Source organism: Calidris pugnax, unplaced genomic scaffold (genome assembly GCF_001431845.1).
Source record: "Calidris pugnax isolate Ruff unplaced genomic scaffold, ASM143184v1 scaffold1156, whole genome shotgun sequence".
NCBI classification, from domain to species: Eukaryota; Metazoa; Chordata; class Aves; order Charadriiformes; family Scolopacidae; genus Calidris; species Calidris pugnax.
This window is the reverse complement of record NW_015094503.1, coordinates 186,157-210,002: the sequence shown is the minus strand read 5'-3', so window position 1 is coordinate 210,002 and position 23,846 is coordinate 186,157. Positions and strand designations below refer to the sequence as shown.

At 48.8% G+C, this 23,846-nt stretch overlaps 1 protein-coding gene across 1 annotated transcript in view; it reads left to right on the top strand.

Annotated features, from left to right (window-relative positions):
• The window catches only part of HDLBP (high density lipoprotein binding protein), a 39,407-nt gene extending 17,348 nt beyond the window's left edge, over window positions 1-22,059 (top strand). The window contains exons 2-28 of the mRNA XM_014962966.1: window positions 2,719-2,786; window positions 3,331-3,443; window positions 4,349-4,503; window positions 5,006-5,221; window positions 6,762-6,968; window positions 7,444-7,659; window positions 8,479-8,685; window positions 8,914-9,021; window positions 9,572-9,676; window positions 10,106-10,184; window positions 10,878-11,017; window positions 11,311-11,415; window positions 11,659-11,772; window positions 12,101-12,187; window positions 12,356-12,487; window positions 12,810-13,028; window positions 13,856-14,077; window positions 14,310-14,528; window positions 15,229-15,367; window positions 16,108-16,262; window positions 16,869-16,973; window positions 17,665-17,799; window positions 18,384-18,527; window positions 18,718-18,903; window positions 20,302-20,418; window positions 20,879-21,007; window positions 21,732-22,059. Of these exons, the coding sequence (XP_014818452.1) occupies window positions 3,368-3,443; window positions 4,349-4,503; window positions 5,006-5,221; window positions 6,762-6,968; window positions 7,444-7,659; window positions 8,479-8,685; window positions 8,914-9,021; window positions 9,572-9,676; window positions 10,106-10,184; window positions 10,878-11,017; window positions 11,311-11,415; window positions 11,659-11,772; window positions 12,101-12,187; window positions 12,356-12,487; window positions 12,810-13,028; window positions 13,856-14,077; window positions 14,310-14,528; window positions 15,229-15,367; window positions 16,108-16,262; window positions 16,869-16,973; window positions 17,665-17,799; window positions 18,384-18,527; window positions 18,718-18,903; window positions 20,302-20,418; window positions 20,879-21,007; window positions 21,732-21,818 (3,804 nt within the window). The 5' untranslated portion in view covers window positions 2,719-2,786; window positions 3,331-3,367 and the 3' untranslated portion in view covers window positions 21,819-22,059. The remainder of the gene's footprint in view (window positions 1-2,718; window positions 2,787-3,330; window positions 3,444-4,348; window positions 4,504-5,005; window positions 5,222-6,761; window positions 6,969-7,443; window positions 7,660-8,478; window positions 8,686-8,913; window positions 9,022-9,571; window positions 9,677-10,105; window positions 10,185-10,877; window positions 11,018-11,310; window positions 11,416-11,658; window positions 11,773-12,100; window positions 12,188-12,355; window positions 12,488-12,809; window positions 13,029-13,855; window positions 14,078-14,309; window positions 14,529-15,228; window positions 15,368-16,107; window positions 16,263-16,868; window positions 16,974-17,664; window positions 17,800-18,383; window positions 18,528-18,717; window positions 18,904-20,301; window positions 20,419-20,878; window positions 21,008-21,731) is intronic.
• Window positions 22,060-23,846: the final 1,787 nt, after the last annotated feature.

Sequence of the window (23,846 nt, the reverse complement as noted above, 5' to 3'; positions counted from 1 at the left end):
GCCCCAGCCCGGCCTGGGCCGCGGGGCCCGGCGGCTCCCTCGCCTCGCCGCGGCCTGGCGCGGCAGCAGAGGGCCGCCTCTCCGGCCTGGCCCGGCCCCTGCCCTTGTCCCGGGGAAGGCGGACGCGGTGGCCGGCACAGGCCCGGACGGGCTCCGGCGCTGCCCGAGACCGACTGCCCCTCTTGGTGCGCGGCTGTGGAAGCACGGCTCCGGGCAGAAGCAGCGCCCGGGCCGCTGTGTCGTTTGATGAGGTGTGGCGAGTGGCCGAGCAGGCACACGACGCCTCCTGTCCCGGGGAAGGTATTAACGTCACAGCGTTAGTGGAAGAGTAAACACAGGGGAGGTCAGGCCGCGGCTGAGGCAGCGGTTGTGCTCTGCTCTCAGATGCTCCAGGAAGAACTCGGTCCTGCCGCACAGCAGCTGGCCGCCGGTATGATCCCCCCCAAAGCCAGGGGCCTGGGCCCCCGGTGTCAAGAAGAGCCGGTCAGTTTTCAGAAAGCAAGTGTTTTCATGTCTGACCGCTCATCTACCAAGAGATCATCCTGCCCTGCCTGAATGTCTGACAGAGGACAGTAGCCACCACAACCAGCCCAGCCCTGTTGCTGTGTTGCTATCTTGATTAACAAGATGCTAATATTTTTATTAAATATAGTTTTAAATAGTGTGTAACTGATGTTTCTGTTTACAGATGCTGATTGTATTGGCAGTGTAACTCATGACTTTGCTTTTGTTTCTTTTCATACAAATGTTTCCTGTGTTGTTAGGTCTGGCCCTTGCTGGAGGTTATTTTTAGGATGATTTAGTTCTCTTTATTTTAAGTGCGCTCTAGACTTCTGAAACTTCTTTTGGTGCACAAAGCCAGCGCTACAGACAGTGTATAAACCAGGTGGTTTAAAACCTGTTGACCCACTCAGCCACACGTTAGCCTGACGTAGCTGTAACCTTAGTTTCAAAACCTAAAGTGAGAATTCAGGGAGGTGTAGGCTCCAAATGCAATGCTTGAGCTGCTGGTTTTGATGTTACATTTAAAATAGCATTCTGGTGGCCGCCTCCAATTTTGACCATAGAAAAATCCCTGAGGCCTGCAATGTACCAGATGTTTGGGGTTACTGGAGACAAGAGCATTTGTTCTTAGCTTTCTGTATGGGTGACAAACCAGAAATTCATACGGGTAAACGCTAGCCTTAGATTTCTTTGAATGTCTCGCTGTTCTCTGAGGTGGAGGCTCCAAGAAAGATCTCTGCAGCAGGTGTGGACACAGTGAAACCAGCAGCTGTGCCTTGAGGTCGTGGCTCTCAGGCAGGCACTATATTGGGTGTCGTTCACTGACTTCTCGTCCTTACTCTCCTCTGAGGAGCAGAGCACGTGCAAGATGAGCCATGGATACTAGCAAATGCCTTGCAGAGCCTCCGCGGGCGCGCTGTCCTGGTGGCTGCCACCTTATAGTAGTGGATCATCACAGGACTAATTGCAATATTAGCTCTATTGATGGTGCAGATGGTGTTGCCTTGTGCCTGGTAAGAGGTGTGTTGAAGTAGAGCAAAACATTGCAGCCTCCACTGAGGTGCACATCAGGCCTGTATGGCCCTGTTGTGTGGCTGCTCTCTGCCTGCCTCCTTCCTTTTGCCGCTGTCACCTTCCCTTACTGTGTTGCAACATAAGTACAATGTAAGACACCACATGAGCAACACTGTGTTTTTGGGAGTCTCTTCTGGAGGGAGGTCAGAAACAGTAACCGTCAGTTTACTGAAAAGTATCTTGAGTTTGCTGTTCATAAGAAGGTCTAAGTAGCACTCCAGGGCTTGTGTGGGAGAGGGACCTTTCCCACCATGAAGCAGTCAGGGGCACTGGATTTTAGGAGAGTGCAAGCACTGCAAGAGCATGCAAAACCAGTGGGAGGAACTCCAGGTGTCGGTAGCTGTTGTACATCTGGTAGGTTGTGTACTCTACTGGCCTTTACGTTTGTACTTATATTCCTAAACACTTTTTCAGTAAATCTGCAGATCCAGATACAGGAGATGGAGAGCTCCCAACAAGAGTGAATATTTTTTCCTGGTTCCATCTTGTGTATGCGTATAAAATAATCCACATAAACCTGCAAGGGTTTTGTTCTTCCAACTTACAGACTTACGCCTGGAGACAGAGTTCAGTGCCTGGTGCATGATCTTATTGCAATGAAAAATGAAGAGGTGGACCAGCTAGCAGCTGTGTATGGGTAGCCCTGAGTGCTTGCCTTAGTTTGTGAGGACATCTATGTTGATTCACCCAAGCTCCACTAAACTACATTCCTAACTTCTGACTGATGGCAGTGTTGTTGGCAGGTTTTCAGCTCGTTAGTCTCCTCTGACTAGATGTTGATGTTCGTGTTTGCAACCCTGAAATTTCATGTCTGTCTTGCACGTCTGTTACTAATAGACTGTATTTTTGCCTGATATTGGATGGCTGCTCTTGTAGCCACCGTGATGAAAGAGTAGGTACCACAGGCTTCCTGCTGTGAGGTTTAAGTAGATAGTGGTGTTGCCTGTAGCTTTAGTAAAACATGACAAGTAAAGTATGGTGAGATGTGACTCAGTATGAGAACATTTTGGATAGGGTGCAAGTTTGAAGCAGAGTACAGGCGGTGCTCTTTTGAAAGTTACAGTAATGGGGGTGTCATGTTTTCCTGTTGTCTTGGAGCAGTCACATAAATGTTTTTCCTTTTTTTTTTTCTCTATAAAGCAAAAGCTGGCAGGCTGACAAACAGGCAGCTTACAGGACGGACTCTCTGGCTACTGACCATTTAGCTGGTAAGTTCTTATTTTGGCGAGCCAAAGATCTTGCTGTTGCTGAGCTTGCTTATCAGAGCGGCTTTCTGAGTGTATCCCTAAGTAGCAGGAGTTCATGCACCTAAATAAGTCTTTTTCAGGAAGAGGCAGCATCCTAGGTCCTTTTGGTTTTTCTCCCCAGGGTTGCACAACGGTCTTGGACTGACTATCCAAACCTTTGGATAGTAATTTAAAAATTGCACACCATTAATAATTGACAGATTAATTAGAGTATGCTTTAACAACTTCTGATGTCCCCATTTTCAGTGACCTTCTTAGGTTGCACATCCTCTGCCTGCTTAATAAAGAGCTTAATGAGGAGCTCTGGTCTGGCGACCACTGTGCTTTGAGGAAATATCCCCCCTGAATTCCTTTCTGGTTCAGCAAGAGCTGACCTGGCAGTGAAGGTGCTTTTCAAAAAGCTGACTGAAAAAGTGCTCAATAACACATACTTGGTCTTCCTGGAGCGACTTTTGTGGATTTGGAATGGTGTTGGTAATAGTGCTGCCACCTCTGTCTCTTGCAGTGGCATAACCGGATTGTGTGTGGGTGGGAAGTCGACAATGAGCTCCGTGGCAGTTTTGACCCAGGAGAGCTTCGCTGAACACCGCAGCGGCCTGACTCAGCAGCAGGTGAAAGGTGAGAAAACACAGCTGAGTTCCTGTGATGTGCCTCTGAGTACAAACTGCACAGGCCAGGTTCCTTGCTGTTACCCAAGCTCGCCTCGCACGTCTGGTTCCCCACAAGTGTGCAGATGTTGCATTCTCCATTCCTAGATTGGCAGCCCACCAAACTCTGCCTTTCCACCAGCAGCAGCGCAGTGGTGATGCTGCACAGTGCGCAGGCAGGAGGGGGCAAGCCTCAGATCTCCACAGAGCTCTGGCTAGCAATGCTGTCATCTATGGGATGGGGCACATGCAAGAGTGGGGCACTGGGCTACAAGAGAGCCTCATGGGATCGGTGTACTGGGCTGTCATTTCCTTCCTTTGCTCAGCAAGGTGCTGGAGAAAGTAATTGTATTTGTATTAACTAACCCACTGATGGGTTTTGGCACCCATCTTGCAGCTGCAACATGGCTGACTTGGCGTGGCATGGTGCACAACTGAGTTGAACATAAGATACAGGCTTTCCCTGGACCCTGCTCTAACTATAATGCTTCTTCCTGGGTGTATGCTTATCTTATCCCTGTCTGACCTGCAGCCTCGCTTGGTTCCTTTAATTCATTTCAGCTCAGCCTGTTCTCCTCTCTTGACAAAGTTGGAAGTAATGTGCTGCTTGCTGCCACCATTCGCTTTCACGTTTGCTTCCTGAATCCGTAGTGCCTGCTCAGAGAGGCTGGTTGGTCATGGCATCTGCTGCAGTCTGTGCTGTGCTGAGGTCAGCTGTGCTCCAGACTTGGCTGCTCCGCAAGCATAACTGTAATGGGATTAACACTAGTGCACAAGTCATTTGCTCTCCCTTGTTAATGGTGCCTAAATACAATTGTACTGCCTATGAATTTCTGCAGGGAGAACATCTCATTTACCCTGTTTGTTTCACTCCAGTTACAGCTTTAAACTCTGAAGAAGAGAATGATCCTCCAACCTACAAAGAAGCCTTCCCTCCGCTCCCCGAGAAAGCACCATGTTTGGAAGCTGCCCAGGAACCTGCTGGGCCCTGGAGCAAAATCCGACCAATAAAGGCTTCTGTCATCACTCAGGTTGGTGGGAGTTGGTGTCTTAGCTCCCTCCTTTTCCTCCTTTCAAAAAGTAGGTGAGGAGAAGTATGGAGTATGAAATCCTTAGTGTGTCAGATGGATGGCCTCTACCCTGGGGTACAAGGAGGACTGCATCTAAGAGCTAAGGACTGCTCTGGAGGGGAGGGATGTGTTGGAAAACTGCCCAGAAAAAGCTCTCCATCTCTGTTCCACAAATAGCTGCAGGATTGCAGAATTCAAGTAGTGAGTGGTAATCTATTAAAGTATTCCCCCTATAGCTTAGCACTTCTGCCCACCCAGTGTGGAACAGATTGCCTGCTGCAGCGCTCTCGCACTTTCCCAGCTCACATCTGGTGTCTCCACTGGAAGGGCTGATGGGTGGCACTAACCTAGGAACTCAGCATGCCAGGAAACCTGCATGGCAATAAGAGAGGGAGGCATTAGCAATCAAAAACATACTGACTGCTTGCTGTGCCATTCTTCTATCTGTCCTGCGGCTGAGCAGGTGTTTCATGTGCCACTGGAGGAGAGGAAATACAAGGACATGAATCAGTTCGGAGAAGGCGAGCAGGCCAAGATCTGCCTCGACATAATGCAGAAGACAGGAGCTCACCTGGAGCTGTCTCTCGCAAAGGACCAGGGCCTTTCCATCATGGTCTCTGGCAAGCTCGAAGCGGTCATGAAGGCTCGGAAGGAGATTGTCGCTCGGCTGCAGACTCAGGTGAGGGCATCTAACTGTTTCTCACTTCATCTTTGCTCTTCCCCAAGACTTGCAAATGCTTTGAGACCCTTGGGTGTGTGTGCTTATAAGCCAAAGAGTTGTTATTAGATGACTAATTCAGCTTTGCCATGTATTTTCAAAGCACACAATTGGCAATTTGGAATACAGATGAGGCTTAAAATAGGGTTCAAAGCTAATTACAGGCCATGGTGTTGCACGAAGGGTGGAGTCTGCAATCTCTGAACACTTGAATTGCAAACAGTGACTTTGTGCTGGTGCTGGAGGAGGTGCAGGCCCCTCACACAGAGCTAGTAGTGTGTGAGAACAGGACTGTGCTTTCTCTGAAGTCCTTCAGAGGAGAATGTGGAGGGATGGGAGAAAGAAAAGTAGAGAAGAGGAAGCCCTAACAAAAGCTGAAAGCTTCAGGTCAGGGTTCTGGATTGTGAAACTCAAGCTACACTGGTAAGGAGCTACAGCCCCATTGTTTCAGCTGCTTCTCCTTTCAGTCCTCTAGGTTTTGATTTCTTACCATCAGATTCTTGAGTTCATAATCAAGGTGATAGTTCTGGTTAGGATATATCACAGCCAGGTGTCTTAGTGTGTTTTAAAGTGTAATGTCAAGGGTAGTTTATGGAGTAGTTAATACCATGTCTGCTTTGCGATGTTCAGCCCATGTGTCATACCCTGCCAGAGGGAAGAGAAAGGGACAAACCCTTCATAATGTGCATCTGAAAAAATAGCTCTTAGGCTTGGCTGGCTTCAGTACAGGAACACAGAGTTGAAGAGTCACACCAACTGTTTTGGTTTGGTTTTTTTTTTTCCATTGTAGTTTGGCTTTTAATGTCTAATTGCAGTTAGTAGTTACATACTGACAGGGACGGAGAGCATGGTAGCGATCATAAGCTACGAGGTCAGTAAAAAACTCAGAAGAAAAGTAATCAGGAATCCCTGATACAAACCAGCCCTTTAGTGATAGATTGAGAGAAGCTCTTGGGACCCCTTTTCTAAGAGGGGCCTTTTAAGAAACAGTCTCAGGAGCAGCATGTGCTACATTGAAAACACCTTAGCACTTAGTAGATGTAAGCAACTCTGAGCTGTCTGCCTGCTGGAAGAGGTTTCTGGTGTTGAATTTCTGTGTGTCTTGTTCTCTGTAGCCTTGGTAGCAGATATCAGAGTTCAGATAAACTCCACCCATGAGCCATCATCTCAGTTGCTGTCTGGTGCTGCTCCAGTGTCTTACACTGGAGGATAAGTACTTCCTGGTTTGTGCCTAAAGCTCTTGCTAATTCAGAGTACTACTCCTGTGCAAACAGAAGGGTTTTGAGGGAAATGTGGTTTTCAACTCCTGGTAGACAGGCACTGTAAATCAACTGTTCTGGTGTACAGTCTCAGTCCTCTGACAGAATGTGATGGGAAGACATTGTGTTTGCTCCTGAGTGGTACCACTAAGCAGCATCTAACTTGCTTTCCCTGGCTCTGTTCCTGTCGATCTACCAGTGCAGGCAAATGTTCTCATAGATGCTTGGTTCCTGTGTTGCAGGCTTCAGCGACGGTTGCCATCCCCAAGGAACACCACCGTTTTGTCATTGGAAAGAATGGCGAGAAACTGCAGGACCTGGAGCTCAAAACTGCAACCAAAATCCAGATTCCCCGCCCAGATGACTCCAGCAACCAGATCAAGATCACCGGCACTAAGGAAGGGATTGAGAAGGCCCGGCACGAGATCCTGCTTATCTCTGCTGAGCAGGTACTTCAGTACGGTCATCTTTCTCGTGGTGTTAGCTGGACAGCCGTTTTTCCTTCTCCATGGTATATTAGATGTTTGTAACACCATGGCAACAGTCAGCTGTCTAGTATGTTATATGAATTCGAGACATATACTGTGCCACTGGCTGCACGACCACTTCTGCCAAGTTCTGCAACTTCTGGTTCTGCGTTTTGTCTGTCTCTGAAGTCAGATAAGTGTATTTCCTATTTGAAGTGAACCATTTTAGGTGCCAGCTGAGATAAGGCAGGAGATTAAAGAGGTGAATATCATAAATGAGCAGCAGCAACAGCAGTGTTTGTAGATGGAAAAGGATGGAGATCTATGAGCCTGCAAACTGAAGAGTGCTTGGGCCAGAGTGTCAAGCAGGACAGCACTGTGAGGAGCTTAGCTGTATCTGGCAGAGACTACAATATGGAAGGAATTTCCCACCAAGGTCTGTTCTGGGCTCTTCCAGGATAAGCGTGCTGTGGAGCGGCTGGATGTGGAGAAAGTGTACCACCCCTTCATTGCTGGCCCTTACAACAAGCTGGTGAGTGAGCTCATGCAGGACACAGGGACGCGCATCAACATCCCTCCACCTAGTGTCAACAAAACAGAGATAGTCTTCACAGGAGAAAAGGAGCAGCTAGCCCAGGCTGTGGCTCGTGTTAAGAAGATCTATGAGGAAAAGGTATGGATGGTCAATAAAGCATCCTATATTCCCCTCAGCTGGTCATAGTCCCTCTTCTCTTCTTGTTCTGCTTCTGGGCATCCCTCTGTTGCATCCTCCTCATATCAGCTCTGGCTCAGCAGCCCTTTCAGTATATGGCCTTGGATCTTACCATTTCCTCACTCAGCAGAGTGGGACTTGGGGTGATATTACCAAGAAGGTGACACATTTCTCACTTTTCTAGCAGACCACAAAGAGCTCCGCTGGCTCTTGTTCACACAGGTGCTACTAAGGAAAGAAGTCTACAGCAGTGGCCAGCCAACAGTATCAAAGTTGCTGCATTAGTAGAAGTTGCTGAGGAGTGCATTTCACTCCAGTTTATTTCCCACAGCCAACATTGCTGTGAATATCCTAGTTGTGGGTTGGTTGTTGGGCTGGTTTTCTGCATTGTTAGGTCTGTATTTGTACCAGTCTGGATTTCAACAGAGATAATCAGCTTATAACCTAGTAGCCTACATGATGTTGCATTACAGTACTGCCTGGGGAACAGCTGGGCGTTGAGCCTGTTGTGCAAGAGTGTTGTGTCTGTGGTCTCTCCCATGTAGTGTCCCAGGGAGCTTGACACAATACTAGTTTTGTACTTCACCTGTGAATTTTTGAGCTCAAGGCTCTCTGTAGGCATAGGCCCAAAGGGTGGTAGGGTACTGCAGAACCACTGTGCTCACCTTTGCTTTGCCTGTTCCTGGGTCCAGAATTTCACTGCATCTTGTGCCTCTTCCTTTCACTTTTGTCCTTCCCTGCCCCCTTGCGATTGATGCCCCAGTGCCTCTGCCCCTACAGAAAAAGAAGACTACTACCATTGCAGTGGAGGTGAAGAAGTCCCAACATAAGTATGTCATCGGCCCCAAGGGGAATTCCCTGCAGGAGATCCTGGAGAAAACTGGAGTCTCTGTTGAGATCCCACCCACTGACAGTAGCTCGGAGACGGTGATACTGCGAGGCGAGCCTGAAAAGCTTGGGCAAGCATTGACTGAAGTCTATGCAAAGGTACTGTTTTACTGAAGTCTATGCAAAGGGCTAGGCCTTCTTTGAAAGTCCCGTAGAGATACATCCGTGAGCACTGGCAGGTTTGGGGGGAGTAGCCTCTGTTGGGCTGTTAGAGATGAAGCTTAGAAATCAATACTGAGGGTGCAGCATGGGAATTGGAACCGAATTTTTGTGAAGACCTCTTCTAGTTTGCCCATCAAACAGCTTCTCTGTTTCTCTGTCTCTCAGGCTAACAGTTTTACCGTCTCCTCGGTCTCTGCCCCCTCTTGGCTTCATCGTTTCATTATTGGAAAGAAAGGACAAAACCTGGCCAAAATAACTCAGCAGATGCCAAAGGTATGGATGAGTTGATTAGCTTAGCACCCTTTGATGTAAAATATGGTTTAGTCCAGATCACTCTTTGTGGAAGAGAGAAATGTATTCTAGCATGGGTAAAACCAGGGAGGAAATGACACAGATCTTAATATTAAACTGAGCCTCTCTTTTGCTGCTGCAAACACCACTCATCCTATGTTATTCTCGTGGATTGAGCCCTTTAAAGGAAGCTTTATGTGGTATTATTTTGAGAATAGATGTGATAGGACACCTGCAAATTCTGACTTCAATGAGGCTTCTCCCTGGTGAGTTAGATGATATCTAGAGAAAGGCTAGGTGAGTAACTTTTCCAAGCCCTTGCAGCCAGCACCAAAGCCTTTGGCTCTAGACACTGTGATATGGCCTGAATTGTAAGTGACCTACTTCTGAAACCATGGGAATGATGTGTGTACTTTGTGGGAAGGAAACAATCTCTTCGTGGCTGGGATTGCTGGTGTAGGCCTGACTAACAACATTGAGCTGGCTTGTATCTTGGAAAATTCTTACTGGCCTCATGGCTTTGTATCTCAAGGTTCACATTGAATTCACTGAAGGAGAGGATAAAATCACTTTGGAAGGACCTACAGAAGATGTAAACGTGGCTCAGGAACAGATTGAAGTCATGGTCAAGGATCTGGTAAGTTGGTGTCACTAGTTCCAGTACAGAAGAAAGCGAGGGAAGAATGGGCAACAAAGCAGAGATGATGTGTGTGTCGTGATGTGTAATATGGTGTCTTGACGTGCTTAACAGAACTTGCAGAAGACAAGTTGTATGGCAGATGGATGAAACCCTTGGTTATGACGCTCCCCCATAGCGTTCTTTAAAAATTAGCAGCAGGTCTTAAATCTTCTAACGCCAAGCAGGAAAGTTCCTCTTTCAGTTGTAGCTGCAGAAGCATATAATTCCCTTTAAACATTTCCCAAGCATGTTGCTCTCAGCTCAAGCAGAGGAGTGCTTCTAGCTGACTACTGGAGAATCAGTGCCAATACTGGCAGTAGGCAGTTACTTAGGGCACAGGACAGAAGTGGTGGCCTACCCTACCTAGCCCTGTTCAATTCTTTATAGATCAACCGGATGGATTATGCGGAAATCAACGTTGACCACAAATTTCACCGACACCTCATTGGCAAGAATGGAGCTAACAGTAAGTGGGGTGCCTTTCCAATCCTTCCTACGCTTGGAGTCTCCATGTTGAGTAGGCCATATCAGGGACTCTGTAACTCATCCAGTGTGCTATCTCCATCACATTTCCTCTGCTCTTCTGAAGTGGTGTTGGCACAAGGAGGTAAATGGGCAGTGAGGCCTTGGGGTGACCTTAATGGGTGAAAGTGTCTTGGGATGTTGAATACTGGTGGGATTACTTTGCCATATCTTGGAGGAATTTTTTATTTTTTTTATGTTTTTGGAGGGGTTTTTTTTGTAGAATGGTCTTTATTTTTTTTGAAGTTACTCTACATGAATTGCATTTTAGCAGCCTGTTGGGGGTGGTAGAAATCTGCTTGGTGAGTTTCTTCCCAAAAAAGAATTTGGGATTAGAAATGAATTATCATCTTCTGATCTAAATATGGGGAGATAACCAATGCCTCACTCTGGCAAGTGAACAATTAACTCTGTAGATACGACAGTGTTTACTTGTACAGGTTCTTGTGTGGCACAGATCTGCTCTCACTGAACTCCAGGTTGAAGAGGCACTTTTCCCTATTTCAGCCCCACCCCACAAGGCCCCTTCTCAGAGGCTGGTTTATTTATTAAACAGCCTCTAAGCAGTTATAGTCGAGGTGCCTAGCTTCAAAGTCTTGGCCTAGCAGACCATGTCACCACAGTCCTTGCCTTGAAGTTAACAGGATTAAGGACCTCTACAAGGTGTCTGTGCGCATTCCCCCGGACAATGAGAAGAGCAACCTGATCAGAATTGAAGGAGACCCACAGGGGGTCCAACAGGCCAAGAAAGAGCTGCTGGAACTCGCTTCCCGTATGGTGAGTAGGATGTGACGCAGGGTTTGGGTTCTTAATATTCCCTCATAACCTTCTGGTGCAAGTGTGTGCCCTTTGCCTGCCAAGCACTTGGGTTTCATGGCAAGTGTGAGTTCCTCTTCAGAGATGTGTTCCTCTATTCCCTTGAATACCCCTTCTCTGTCAACCTAGAGTGAATTTTGTCCGGAGGAGAAAATGGGGGCAATGCTGGCAAGTAAACTGTCAGGCAGCAAACCGGTAAATAAAAGTATGTGGCTCTCCTGCTGAACACTCAATATAAGCTCTTTTCTCATCAGGAAAATGAACGCACCAAGGACCTAATCATTGAGCAGAAATTCCACCGGACCATCATTGGGCAGAAGGGCGAGCGGATCCGGGAAATCCGGGAGAAATTCCCAGAGGTTAGGCTTTCTAGGAGATAAAGAATCCAGAGGGGATATATCTCACTTGGGTGTTAGGCACATCATCACTGAAGTCATCAATGTAGTGGTTCCATACCTAATATGTATGAGAAGATAGTTCCTTTGTCCAGAGGCTGCTAACATGGGACAGAGGATATATAAGATCCCCCCAACCTTTGCGTGTGTCTGACACATCGATTCTTGAATTTGCTTGAGTTGACTGTAAATGACCACCTCTTGCAGGTTATCATCAACTTCCCAGACCCTGCGCACAAGAGTGACATCGTCCAACTAAGAGGTCCCAAAAATGAGGTGGAGAAGTGCACCAAGTACATGCAAAAGATGGTGGCAGACCTGGTAAGGAGGACTTCTGTTTGCTGTTCTCTCTTACATGCCTGGTAACCCTGGAATAAAGCCAAGCTGTATTGGCTTGGCTAGGGCTGAAACACCTCAAGGTGAGGGAGCTGTGGACACTGTTCTGACTGGATGAGGACAGGAGGGTGATAGCTGTTATTTAAGGGCTATAGGGTAAGGTACTTCCCTTTGCTTGTTTTTGTAAGCGTGTCACATAGTGAATTTCCTTGGATCTAAGCCTATTGTCAAAAGTTTGTTTATCAAGATTCTGGGATGGCGCCTCGATGCCAAGACAGTATAATCTTCAGTTCTCCCTTCCTTCCTCCAATAGGTTGAAAACAGCTTTTCAATTTCTGTCCCCATCTTCAAACAGTTCCATAAGAACATCATAGGGAAAGGAGGTGCCAACATCAAGAAGGTAAGATATCTTTCCCATTGCCAGGGTTCAGTATGGACACTGCCTGCAGCTGAATCCCACTCGCTGCTCTCTCCTGCTCATTGGTGATGTGAAATATAATCTCCAAGGGCTTTTTTTTTTGTGACACGGGACACCTCTGAGATGACTGGTTTTTTTCCTTTGTGGCAGATTCGTGAAGAAAGCAACACCAAAATTGATCTCCCAGCAGAGAACAGCAACTCGGAGACAATTGTTATCACAGGCAAGAGAGCAAACTGTGAGGCTGCTCGCCACAGAATTCTTGCCATCCAGAAGGAGCTGGTAAGTGAAATGACTGTCCTGTTGCGGATGAGGACCTTGAAAATGTTGCTAGAAGACATAAATACAGAAGAAGTGCTTGGGGAGGGTGGGGCAGGGAGGGCAAGGAGGAGACAAACATAAGTGTCAGTCTGTTCATGACTCTTAAACCTAAGTTTGTGGCTGCTCTTGTGTCAGGGGTAGCCAGTCTCAAACCAATCTGATCAGGCATTTCTTACACACGCCTCTATAAAGTTCCTAGCGGTCTGGGAGTTGGAGAGTAAACAGAATAGGTGCAAACACACATCTGCAGCTTGACTAACAGCCTGGAACTGTCCTGTCTTAGGCCAACATCACAGAGGTGGAGGTGTCTATTCCTTCCAAACTGCACAATTCCCTCATTGGCGCCAAAGGCCGCTTCATCCGCTCCATCATGGAGGAATGTGGTGGAGTCCACATTCACTTCCCCACTGAGGGCTCTGGCAGTGACACCGTGACCATCAGGGGCCCAGCCCAAGATGTGGAGAAAGCCAAGAAACAGCTGATGCACCTGGCAGAGGAGAAGGTGAGCCTTGTCTCATAGGGGAGGTAGCACATTGCTTTGGCCAGCTGTTTTGGGGCTTGAAGTGATCCCCTCTGCCTGCTGGGAAGCCTTTGGCATCAAGACAGCCTAATACTCTTTTGATGGATTTGAGCACATTTTGGGTGATTAAAAGAAAACTAAGCTTCTATCCTTATGACAATTGAGTTCTTCCTCCGTGGATAGACAAACTGCCTGTAAATGCTTCTTTGCCCAAGGCTCCCTGCTGTTGTGGTTTGAATCCTGTTGGGTATCCACAGTTCTCCGAAACAGCTAACTCTGCATATCTCCTTTACTTTTTCCTTGATTTCTGAATTCCAGCTCCGGTTCTTCCACTTCACTGCATATATCTAGATTTGAGAACTTTGGGTTACAAGACCTTGCCCTGAGTTGTAGCTGACTGACTGACTGGTCATTTTAATAGCAAGGAAAAAAATGTAAAAATGGTCATTCTAATATCAGCATGTGAACATGTTCTCCTGATCAGTTGGTTCTCTCTACTGCCTGGCTTGCAGCAGTCAGCAAATAGTTATTCTGCCTTGTGTGAGTGTCAGGGCTTTCTCCTAGGGAAGTCTTTTCTGCTTGTATTCTCACCAGTCATGCTGAGTTTCAGCCCTAAGAACATCTTTCAGGTAGTGTTTTTAATTTTAGTACATTGTATATTTTTTTTGACTTCTACAGCACACTGCATCTACCTTGCTTTTGCAACACTCTGTATGTGGGTGCAGGTAACATACCTACATGCTTACTGTGGATGCTGATATGTATTTTTTATATATTGACATGTTCCATGGGTATCTGACTTCTTTCAGCAAACAAAGAGTTACACCGTGGACCTCCGTGCAAAGCCAGAGTACCACAAATTCCTTATTGGTAAGGGTGGTGGCAACATCCGTAAGGTGCGGGACAACACTGGAGCCCGCATCATCTTCCCAACCTCTGAGGACAAAGATCAGGAGCTGATAACTATCATGGGAACTGAGGAGGCTGTCAAAGAGGCGCAGAAGGAGTTGGAGGCCCTCATCAAGAACCTGGTATGAAATACTTTTTCTACTTTCTTGTCTATCACCGTAGCAAGATGTAATGAGTCAGCACGGAGGACTGTTTGTCCTAAAACCATCTGCTGCCCTTCATGGGAGCTCAGGAAGAAGATCCTCCTTGCTGACACTTGTTGGGGTGAGGTTGTAAACTGATTGATGTTGAGTGCAGAAAACTAGTGCTTGTCACCAGGACAGGCGGGATTGACTGGCTGTCACCTGTTGGCAGGATAATGTGGTTGAAGACTCCATGGTGGTTGACCCCAAGCACCACCGCCACTTTGTCATACGGAGAGGGCAAGTTCTGCGTGAGATTGCAGATGAGTATGGTGGTGTGATGGTCAGCTTCCCGCGCTCTGGTACCCAGAGTGACAAAGTTACCCTCAAGGGAGCTAAGGACTGTGTGGAGGCAGCCAAGAAACGCATCCAAGAGATCATTGAGGACCTGGTATGTAACAGGGAAACTGTTTCTTCTACACTTTGTTGCTTCAGCAGTGCTGTCCTTGAGCCTGCTTTATGTGAACAAGTCCCACAGTAGTTCTGGGATCTGAAGCTTTCCTGTCAACATATAGGGTCTGCAGACTATAGATCCCAGCCTGGGGAACGGCAGCTGGCTCCAAAATGGCAATGCTATAGGAAGGAATTGCATCCTCTGACCATCTTGGTTTTTAGGAGTGGAAATAGGAGACCCTTCCTTGATGTAGTGCTAGACATTAAAAAATTGGAGCCTTTTTGTGCCTTTCCATGCCTGGTCTTGGGCAGTGGTTGCTCTCTGGGGTTTCCTGTACTGTTAGTATTGGTGTTTGGAAAGACCTAAATGTCAAACCTGTTCTCTTCCCTTCCTTCTTTCTTTATCATTTTCCTTTCTTCTAACACTTCCTCCCTTTCAGGGAGGAAAAAGCTTGAGCTTTGATCTTGGAAGCCTTTAACACCATGGGTTAAAATTGGAGGCAACCTTTATTAAGAAATCTTCTACTAACCTCTCAGAGAGGAAGATTCTAGGAAACTTCCAGTTCTTCCCCCACCCAGCAGCTGTTATCTTTTCTAACTCCTCTCCATGTCCATTATGGATTTCACCATGCACAAGCATCCTGTTTTCTAGTGTGAAAGAGGCTGCATTGCAATAGAGCAACTCTGCTTTCTCACAGGAAGCTCAAGTGACAATCGAATGCACCATCCCGCAAAAGTTCCACCGCTCCATCATGGGCCCCAAGGGATCCCGAATCCAGCAGATCACCCGGGACTATGGTGTCCAGATCAAATTCCCTGACAGGGAGGAGAATCCAGGTACACCCATGGATGCATGTTCGTGTGGTAGTTGGGGTGATGAAATGAGTGTAGTGTAGTGTAGCCTGCGCTCTGTATCAGTGAAGATGTTCTACTTAAAATCTGTGGATAACTGACCTCAGGTGTTTCCTGCAGTATCCTTGAGTCTGAGATTAACATCAGTCTATGCCCTCTTGGGAAGAAGGGATGGTTTTAGGAGGTAAATCCCCAGACCTGGATGTTCTGAATGTGTTCTCACCCTAGAGTGCAGGGAGTACGAGGACCTACCCCAGCAAAAAGGGCTTTACAGGCTTACCAAGGTCTATCTGAGCATTTATGCTCTGGTTACTGAATTCAGACAGCTGGGGCCTGTTTGGTACTCAGGCCTAGCACCAGCCACCCTGCTGTAACATCCAGTGCTGTGCTGGTGAACTTCCCTGTTGCGGAAGGAACTGCCAGCCTTACTTGTTGCCTCTGCTAACATAGCAGTGCAGCCTCTGCAGGTCCTTTCTGCGCAGGCAAAGGCAGTATCAAGTGCTGTGCAGAGAAGTGTGGAGCAGACTGTCTCTGTGGATGTTCTTGTTCTTTCTGCTCATTCCATGCTAAGCCGTGGCAAGCTGCCTCTGCTAGGAGTGACCTCCTCCATAGCAGTCTGTAGTGTCTGATCTCTTGTGGCAAAGCCCAGGCTGAGCCTGAGGATCCAGAGGGGGAGATAGCAAGGGGGCTCTGTGCATTTAACATGAGACTTTCCATGTTTCCAGCCCCTGTTGCAGAACCAGCTGTGCAGGAGAATGGCGAGGAAGGTGGGGAAGGCAAGGATGGGAAGGATGCAGATCCCAGCTCTCCAAAGAAGTGCGATATCATCATCATCTCTGGCCGCAGGGAGAAGTGTGAGGCAGCAAAGGAGGCACTGCAGGTATATAGCTTTCTAAGCCCCTTAGCCCTATAATGTGGTGAAGCCCTGATGCCAGAAGCTCACCACAGGCTTTCATGGTGGTAACAAAAACTACTCAGTCAAGGTTGCTCTCCAGGAGGTGGTCACTGATGCTAACTGCAGAGGCAGCCTGTACTTCTCAAGGGAAGTCCTCTCTCTGTGATTTAGCCTGGCAGCTTCATAGTGCCTGACGTCACAGTTGCTAGAGCTTGTAAGGAGCCCCAAGTTACTTGCCATAAAAGCACTACATGCTTGTTTTATGGAGCACAGCGGGAAAGAGGAGGAGTCTGATTGAGACTGAATTATTCTAGCTGTAGCACACCTTGCCACGCTCCTTTAGTGTACTTTTTCCAAGTCTCTGCTAGATGGCTTGTCCCCAGAGGTTTAAGATGGCTTGTTTGAAAAGAATGCTTTAGCACCCAACAGGTCATCTTGGTGTTCATGCCTGTTCTCTCTTCCTGTAGAGTTTGTATCCTGGCTACAAGGGAATTTATCTCAGTTCAGCAACACATTCTTTTGGGCAAGTATATGGAAGTTGGAATACAGGAGAAGTTTTCCAACTGGTAAATTGTGCTCCCTCCCCCGCAGGCTCTGGTTCCCGTCACCATTGAGGTGGAAGTTCCCTTTGATCTTCACCGTTACATCATTGGCCAGAAAGGAACTGGGATCCGCAAAATGATGGATGAGTTTGAAGTAAGTTGTTGCCCTCCTTTCCATCTCCTCTGTCCTGGAGAATCTGTAAGTTACCATGTTTGTGGTGGTGGCAATCAGTTGCGACATACTCAGAGCTGTCGTGACTTGACTGTGGAATATAAGCTCTGTAATAAGAAAATGAGACCTGTGTGATTTAGTAGGTTTCATGCTGAAGCTGCGTGATCAGTGTTAATGCTATGAGTGTTGTGTGACTTCCTTGGTGCCTGGAGGGATTCCTCACCAGGGTGAGAGTTGTTTTCGTCCTAGGCCATGGGAAGCTGCTGTGCCTGCCCATTCCAGAGAATTCCCCAGAAGCCCACAGGGACTCTTGGGACTGATGCAGGTTGGCTGCAAACAGTACTATTGAACATGTATTTATTTCCTAGCCTTTCCAGGCTGGCACAGGGCCTGCTGGGGGCTGAAGCCCTACACCAAACAATCTGATAATGGCTGAAGAACCAGGGTTCTATTCAAAACCATCTAGACACAGTCCCAGGCTGGGTTGGACCAGATGACTTGCAGAGGTCCCTTCCAGCCATAACCAGTCTGTGATTCTGTGGTTCAGGCTGTCTGAGTGGAAGCTACTCTTGGCGGCCAGGGAAATCAGGGAGAGCCAACCTGCAGTGATAGGCATCACAAGTGATAGAAACCCAGCAGTGATACAAAACGATAATTGGTATTTGTTACTCAGGTGAACATCCAGGTACCTGCTCCTGAACTGCAGTCAGATATCATCACCATTACTGGGCTGGCTACCAACCTGGACCGTGCCAAAGCTGGGCTGCTGGAAAGAGTGAAGGAGCTACAAGCTGAACAAGAGGATCGGGTAAGGCCTATGCCTGTCCTTCCTTCCAGCCAAATGAGGCTTCAGCCTTTGGGTGTTCCTTTCAAAAGTTATGCAGACTCCTGGAACCCCTCACCTTTTAAGAGCACCCTTAGGTGCTCTGCAGGTGTGGAGTGCTTATAGGTGGATTACACAAATGTAACTTGTTTAACATGAACTGACAGAGAGTTTTGAGATTCTGCTTTAGGTAACTTTGGACTGTCCAGGGTTCCGTCACACCTTCATGTACCTTCAAGACACTGTAGGGTGGCAACCTCATTGTGCTAGGAGTCTCTCTGTAACTATTCTCATTGAATCCTCATCACAGCTCTGAGTAAATAGGTGAGGAATGAGTTGGATGGTTGTTCGCTACTTGTGATTTCCTGCTGAACTTGGCGAGAGCACAAGGCCCCAACAGATGGATGTCTTGGGTGCTTTTCTGTAGCCATGTACACTCAAACATGACCCTGCAGAATCTGTTCCCATCTCAGAAGGCAGAGGGAAACACTGGGACTTAGATGGACATCACTGGACCAGCCATAGTGTGTTGCCTGCTGTTGTATCTCACTCTGCTTCTCCTGCTGCAGGCCTTGCGAAGCTTCAAGCTGACAGTCACTGTGGATCCCAAGTATCACCCTAAAATCATTGGACGGAAGGGAGCAGTGATCACGCAGATACGCACAGAGCATGAGGTCAACATCCAGTTCCCCGACAAGGATGATGAAAGCCAGGTAAGAGGTCAGAGGGGGTGCAAAGAGGGCTGCTGGTTGTCTCTGAGCATAGGAAGCACAGCATCTTCTCTAGGGCTCTGAACTTCCTATGCTGCCTTCAGATAAGGTGGAAGGTAAAAGGAATTAGCAGAGAGAAGGCTTGCTCAGCTGCTTCTGAGTCTGGTCTCTCACACATTTCCCCATACCCCAGGCCCAGGACCAGATCACCATCACTGGCTATGAGAAGAATGCTGAGGCGGCCCGGGATGCCATCATGAAGATCGTCAGTGAGCTGGAGCAGATGGTCTCTGAGGATGTGACTCTGGACCATCGTGTTCATGCACGCATCATTGGTGCACGTGGTAAAGCCATCCGCAAAATCATGGATGAGTTCAAGGTGAGTGGTGGGGTGATGCAGCACGGGCCTGGGTGGCCAATGGTGTTGCTTGCTCTTGTGCTAAGAGCTTGGTGGCAGCTTGGTGCTAGGGGCTGAATTCAGGAGCCTGAAGCTGACATCGTGTGGTCCTTGTGTCTTGTTCCTGTTGAGTGCCTTCAGCTGGAACAGGTGCAAAAGAAAAGCCAGTGCTGTCCTGCTCACCTCCAACTCTGTCACCACAAGCATGTGAGCAGGATCCCTGGGCCAGGGCAGCTGGGCACCACACCCAGACACCAGCTGAAGCATCCCTACACAACCTCAGCTGTGAGTCATCCTTCTGGGAGCTAGGTGGGGAGGAGGCTGAGCTCTTCCTCTCTTGTTGTAACACAGCCAGAAGAGGAACCTGGAAATGCTTCCTTGCTGCTCTGGCTTAGCCCTGCAAACAGCACTGAGCTCTGTCCCTCTGTGCAGCCTGTTTAGTGGGTTTCTTGCAGCCAGGGTCCTGGATGGTCTTCAGAGGGAGGAGGTGGTTATGTCCACTACTCTGATTTCTGGAAGCAGACAGCGAGGTCTGTTGCTGGGGGACTGTGCCCTGACCCCTTCAGCTTGAGTTTAATTCAAGGAAATCCTATGGATTTCTTTGTCTCTGTAGGCCGCTGTTGATTCACTTGACTTTGGGAATCTTGGCACACTGTCAGGGCTTCAGATTTGGTAAAGTCAGCTGACTTTGGGAAAGGCTTTGCCTTTGCCACTGATGGTGCTTTACTACAGGGGCAGTAGTGAATGTGAATCCAGAGTGATGAGACTTTGGAGACTTGGATCTCAGCTGGGCTTAGTTGTTGAAAACAGCTATTGAAACAAGTTCCCAACAGAGCAGCCTTTAGTTTTGGTCCCGTCTTGTGTGGCTTCCCTGCACTCATCTGGAAGGCAAGCTCAGTGGCTGTGTGTGGGGTATACTAAGCCAGCTCCAGAAAGTGACAGTCAGCCAGGATTACCTATCTGTGAAGGAGACAGAAAGCTTATTGTGTGTCATGCTAATGGCTTGATGGTGAAAATGCAGCAGTGTGAGGACATTGTCTGGAAATGCAGCCATCTTCTGCTGCTGCTGCAAGGGCTGCACAGAAATCAGCGGGCCTCTGGGCAGTGAGAACAGCAGGGGTTGCTGGAAGGTAGGTTGTTACTGCAGACCCTGTTCTGCCTTCCTTCACGGTAAACCGGACAGGCTTTGGGGCCAGATCCGTTCCAGTGCACACCCTCCAGCATCAGAACTGCTGAATCAGAGGTGCTAAATAGACTTGCAGCAGTAAACAGTAAACAACAGGGCTTTTCTCTTCTGTGAATCTAATGACGAGGGTTATGGAGAGTCTGTGGCTTTTCAGATGTGCAGATGTAAGTCCTGTCCTGTTCCTTGTGTTGCAGGTGGATATTCGCTTTCCCCAGAGTGGAGCTCCTGACCCCAATTGTGTGACTGTGACAGGACTCCCTGAGAATGTGGAAGAAGCTATTGATCACATCCTGAACTTGGAGGAGGAATATGTAAGTGTTCGGCTAATCTCCGCAAGGGCTTGGTAAGGATTTTCTCTGCCACAGAGCTGGATGTCTGGAGTATCTCCATGTGGTATTTTCTACCACTGAATCAGAGAACTTGAGCCCTGTGTGTGTGGCGGTCAGTCCCTATGTGCAACTGTCCCTCAGACCAACTGGGTGCAGAGCTGTGCAAGGACTGGCCCCACTGTGCAGGAGAGGACAGTGAATAAGCATGCTGGGCACCACCAGGGTGTGCACATGCTTGCCTTGCTGCAGTTAGTTAGGAGCTGCTGCATCAGTTAGGAGTTTGTGGCCCTCAGACTAGTGCAGAAACACTGTGTTTGGTCATTGTAGAACAGGCTGGTGACCTTGGATGGGTTGCAGCATGGTGAGATGGTGGGAGGGAGGTGTGTTATACCAGTTTGAGGAACTATCATGATCCCCTCCTAACTGGGCTGTGTCACTACAGCTTGCAGATGTGGTGGACAACGAGGCAATGCAGGTGTATATGAAGCCCTCTTCACATGAAGAGTCCAAGGCCCCATCCAAGGGCTTTGTGGTGAGAGATGCCCCTTGGGCCACTGTCAACAATGAAAAGGTGAGTGCTGCTTCTGCTGTGGGCCTGAGGGCACAGGGCATGTGGCACCCTCTGCCAAAGACTTACTCTGAGGTCTGGCCCTCCTTCCTTGGCTGGGGAAACGGAGCACTCTCCCTCCATTGGTGGCAGAGAAAGCAGTGAAGGGCCCTCCTGCTCCTTGTGGCTCGTGCAAGCTGAGAGCAGGCCTGGGCCCTGCCTCTCCAGCTTCCAAAACACTGCTGTCTCTTTCTTCCAAGCATCTTGTCCACACTGAGAAACCCACTGTGGAGCTGTTGGGGAATGGGGGACCCTTACAAGAAAGTGTCCTGCCAGGTCCTTTGGTTTTAGAGTTAGGGATGAGGGTCCTAGGATTCCTGAGTGCAGAACCCCCTTGATGTATTGTGCTGTGTTCTGGCTGGGAGTGGTGAGCTGGGACATGGGACAGCTCTGTCCTCAGCTGCCTCAACGCTGCTGCAGGACTGGCCTGACTCCACTCCAGTGACCACATTACTGAGGCTGGACCCTTTATCCACCTGCCATTTGCTTCTATCTGCACCCTCCTACACATCCTCTCTAGATGGCTTGACTGTCCACCCTGGCAGTCCTAAGGACATAATGATCCTTCTTGGCCTTTGCCCATTGTCTCTGCTCATGGAACATCAGAAATGCTGCTTAGCTCAGGGGTGCACCATGGAGACTCACAGCAGGGCAGGAGCTTAACTGGTTCCCTTTTTCTTTGCTCTAGGCCCCTGATATGAGCAGTTCTGAAGACTTCCCCAGCTTTGGGGCTCAAGTGGCCCCCAAGACTCTTCCCTGGGGACCCAAACGATAATGACCTGGAAGCAGAAACTCCTCCAGCCCGCTGACCTGACACTAACCTGCCACAAATATTTCCTGTCTGAAATCTGACCCAGCGGCTGGAGCACAAGTCAATTGCCCCAAGAGGTCTCCTAATGGTGTCTGGAGTGCTAGACCCCATCTTGCTCCCCTCAGCTATCACCGTGGCTAGGACCCACCCTCATCTCTTGATGGATATTATTTTCTCCTTTGGAACAAGACTTCTCAGATTCAAACACTAAATGTGTGTGTTTTTGTTAGAAACTTCATAATTGACTCAAAGTGGCTAAGATTTGCAGCTTCCCAAGCGCTAGCAGAGCAATCTGCTCTCTTGAGCATGTCTTACTAGGCATTCTCGCCTTCATTAGGAGACCTCCTTTACTGTGGCTAGGAATCTACTTCCTGTCTCATGACCTCAGGAAATAAATTTCCTTGACTTTCTAAAGCCAAAACGTTTGCCCTCTTTCCTTTGTGTTTATCCCAGGCCTTACCTTACCTTTGTAGAGTGCAATCAACTTTTTTCCTTTTAACTGCCAAAAATTCATTTAATGCTGATAGCTGACTGTGGGGAGAGCTTAAAAATAATCTAAAAGGTCAGAAACTTGCTTTTTAAAGGAACAAAACTTTCAATAGGCTGTAGAGGCAGCAGAGATGGCAGGGACTAGACCAAGGTGTGGCTGCCCTGGTCAGGTGGACACCTCCGAGTGCCCCCGTGCCACGCCGGGCCCAGCCCAGCCTGCGCGCTCCATGAGCCCTCCAGCCTGTGAATACAGACCAGGCTTCTAGTTCCCTGCGTGCCCTCCTTCCCCCTTCCCCACAGCTGGCATTGTGAGCAGGCAGGCGAGCCAGCACCTGGCAATATTACCGGATGGGACAGATTTGGGTCGGGCAAGGTTGCTGCGGTGGCGTGGCCCAGGAGAAGCTGGTGGGAAGCACAGCCTTCAGGAGCTGTAGTCCTCTGCTGGGGCTGCAGCATCTAGGCATGAGCGGTAGGGACACCTATTACTATTGCCTTCTTTCTACCTCACAAGTCAGTATGATGGTGGCCTCTTAGTGTAAGTGGGTAAGCAGCTGTTCCAGCTCTTGCCCTGGCACCCAGAGCAGAAGCATGGAGAAGCGAGAGGAGCCTTTTGCCTCTAAGTGGCTGCAGGAGCTTCTCCAGAGGGAAGCTGAGCGCGGTGACAATGAGGCATGCTGTGAATCAGAACCGTAGGACTGCTGGCTGAGCTAGAACAGGGCTCTGCCCCGTGGCCGTAGCGCCGCCATGCTGCAGCCCTCGACTGCAGAGGCTGTGAGCCAGGCTTCTGCTCTGATGGGGGGCTGGCAGGGTGGTGCATTGAGCCCTCCCCGAGGCCTCCGTTGTATGGGCGGTAGAGGGTGATCCATGCTCTGTACACCGGGCCACTTGCACCTAGGCCCTGCCGCGGCTTGCTCCAAGGGGGCTGGATCCAAGCTCATCCTCCCAGCAGTAAGAGGAAAAACCTCATCTTTGTGGAGGGAGGCAGGGAGCCTGGAGTTTCTGTGTTCCCTCCTTCCCCTGCCTCAGTCCTACAGAGGTTGTAGTCTGAGCCATTCCTCTGTCCCAGCTGCTTCAGCTCTCAGACAAGCAGGAGTCCCTAAGCCTCTCTTCTCTGGCACTGCTTATGGAGCAAAGGCGCAAAACTCTGGCGAGCTGAGCCCAGCGTTTTTGCCTTTCCTTCTGCCCGGCAGGCCTGCCATGCCCATGCTGCTCCTTCCCTGGCCAGCTCCTCTTGGAAGAGGCTGCTATGCAGAAGTTGACCCAAAACCTCACAGTGCTCTCCTTAAGTTTGAGAACTGACTGAAGCTGACCATGGCCTGTTGCAGGACACCTGGCTGTCCCTGAAGGACAGGGTGGCCTTGCCTCCAACACAGGAGAGAGGGTGGGTCAGACAGAACTAGGGTGACACCCTCCCATCTGCGTCTGTCCAAAAATGGTTATTACCCTGTAGCTTAGGTCACTAAGCCTATTGACCCCCTCTTCCTCTTATGCCCCCCGCCCCCC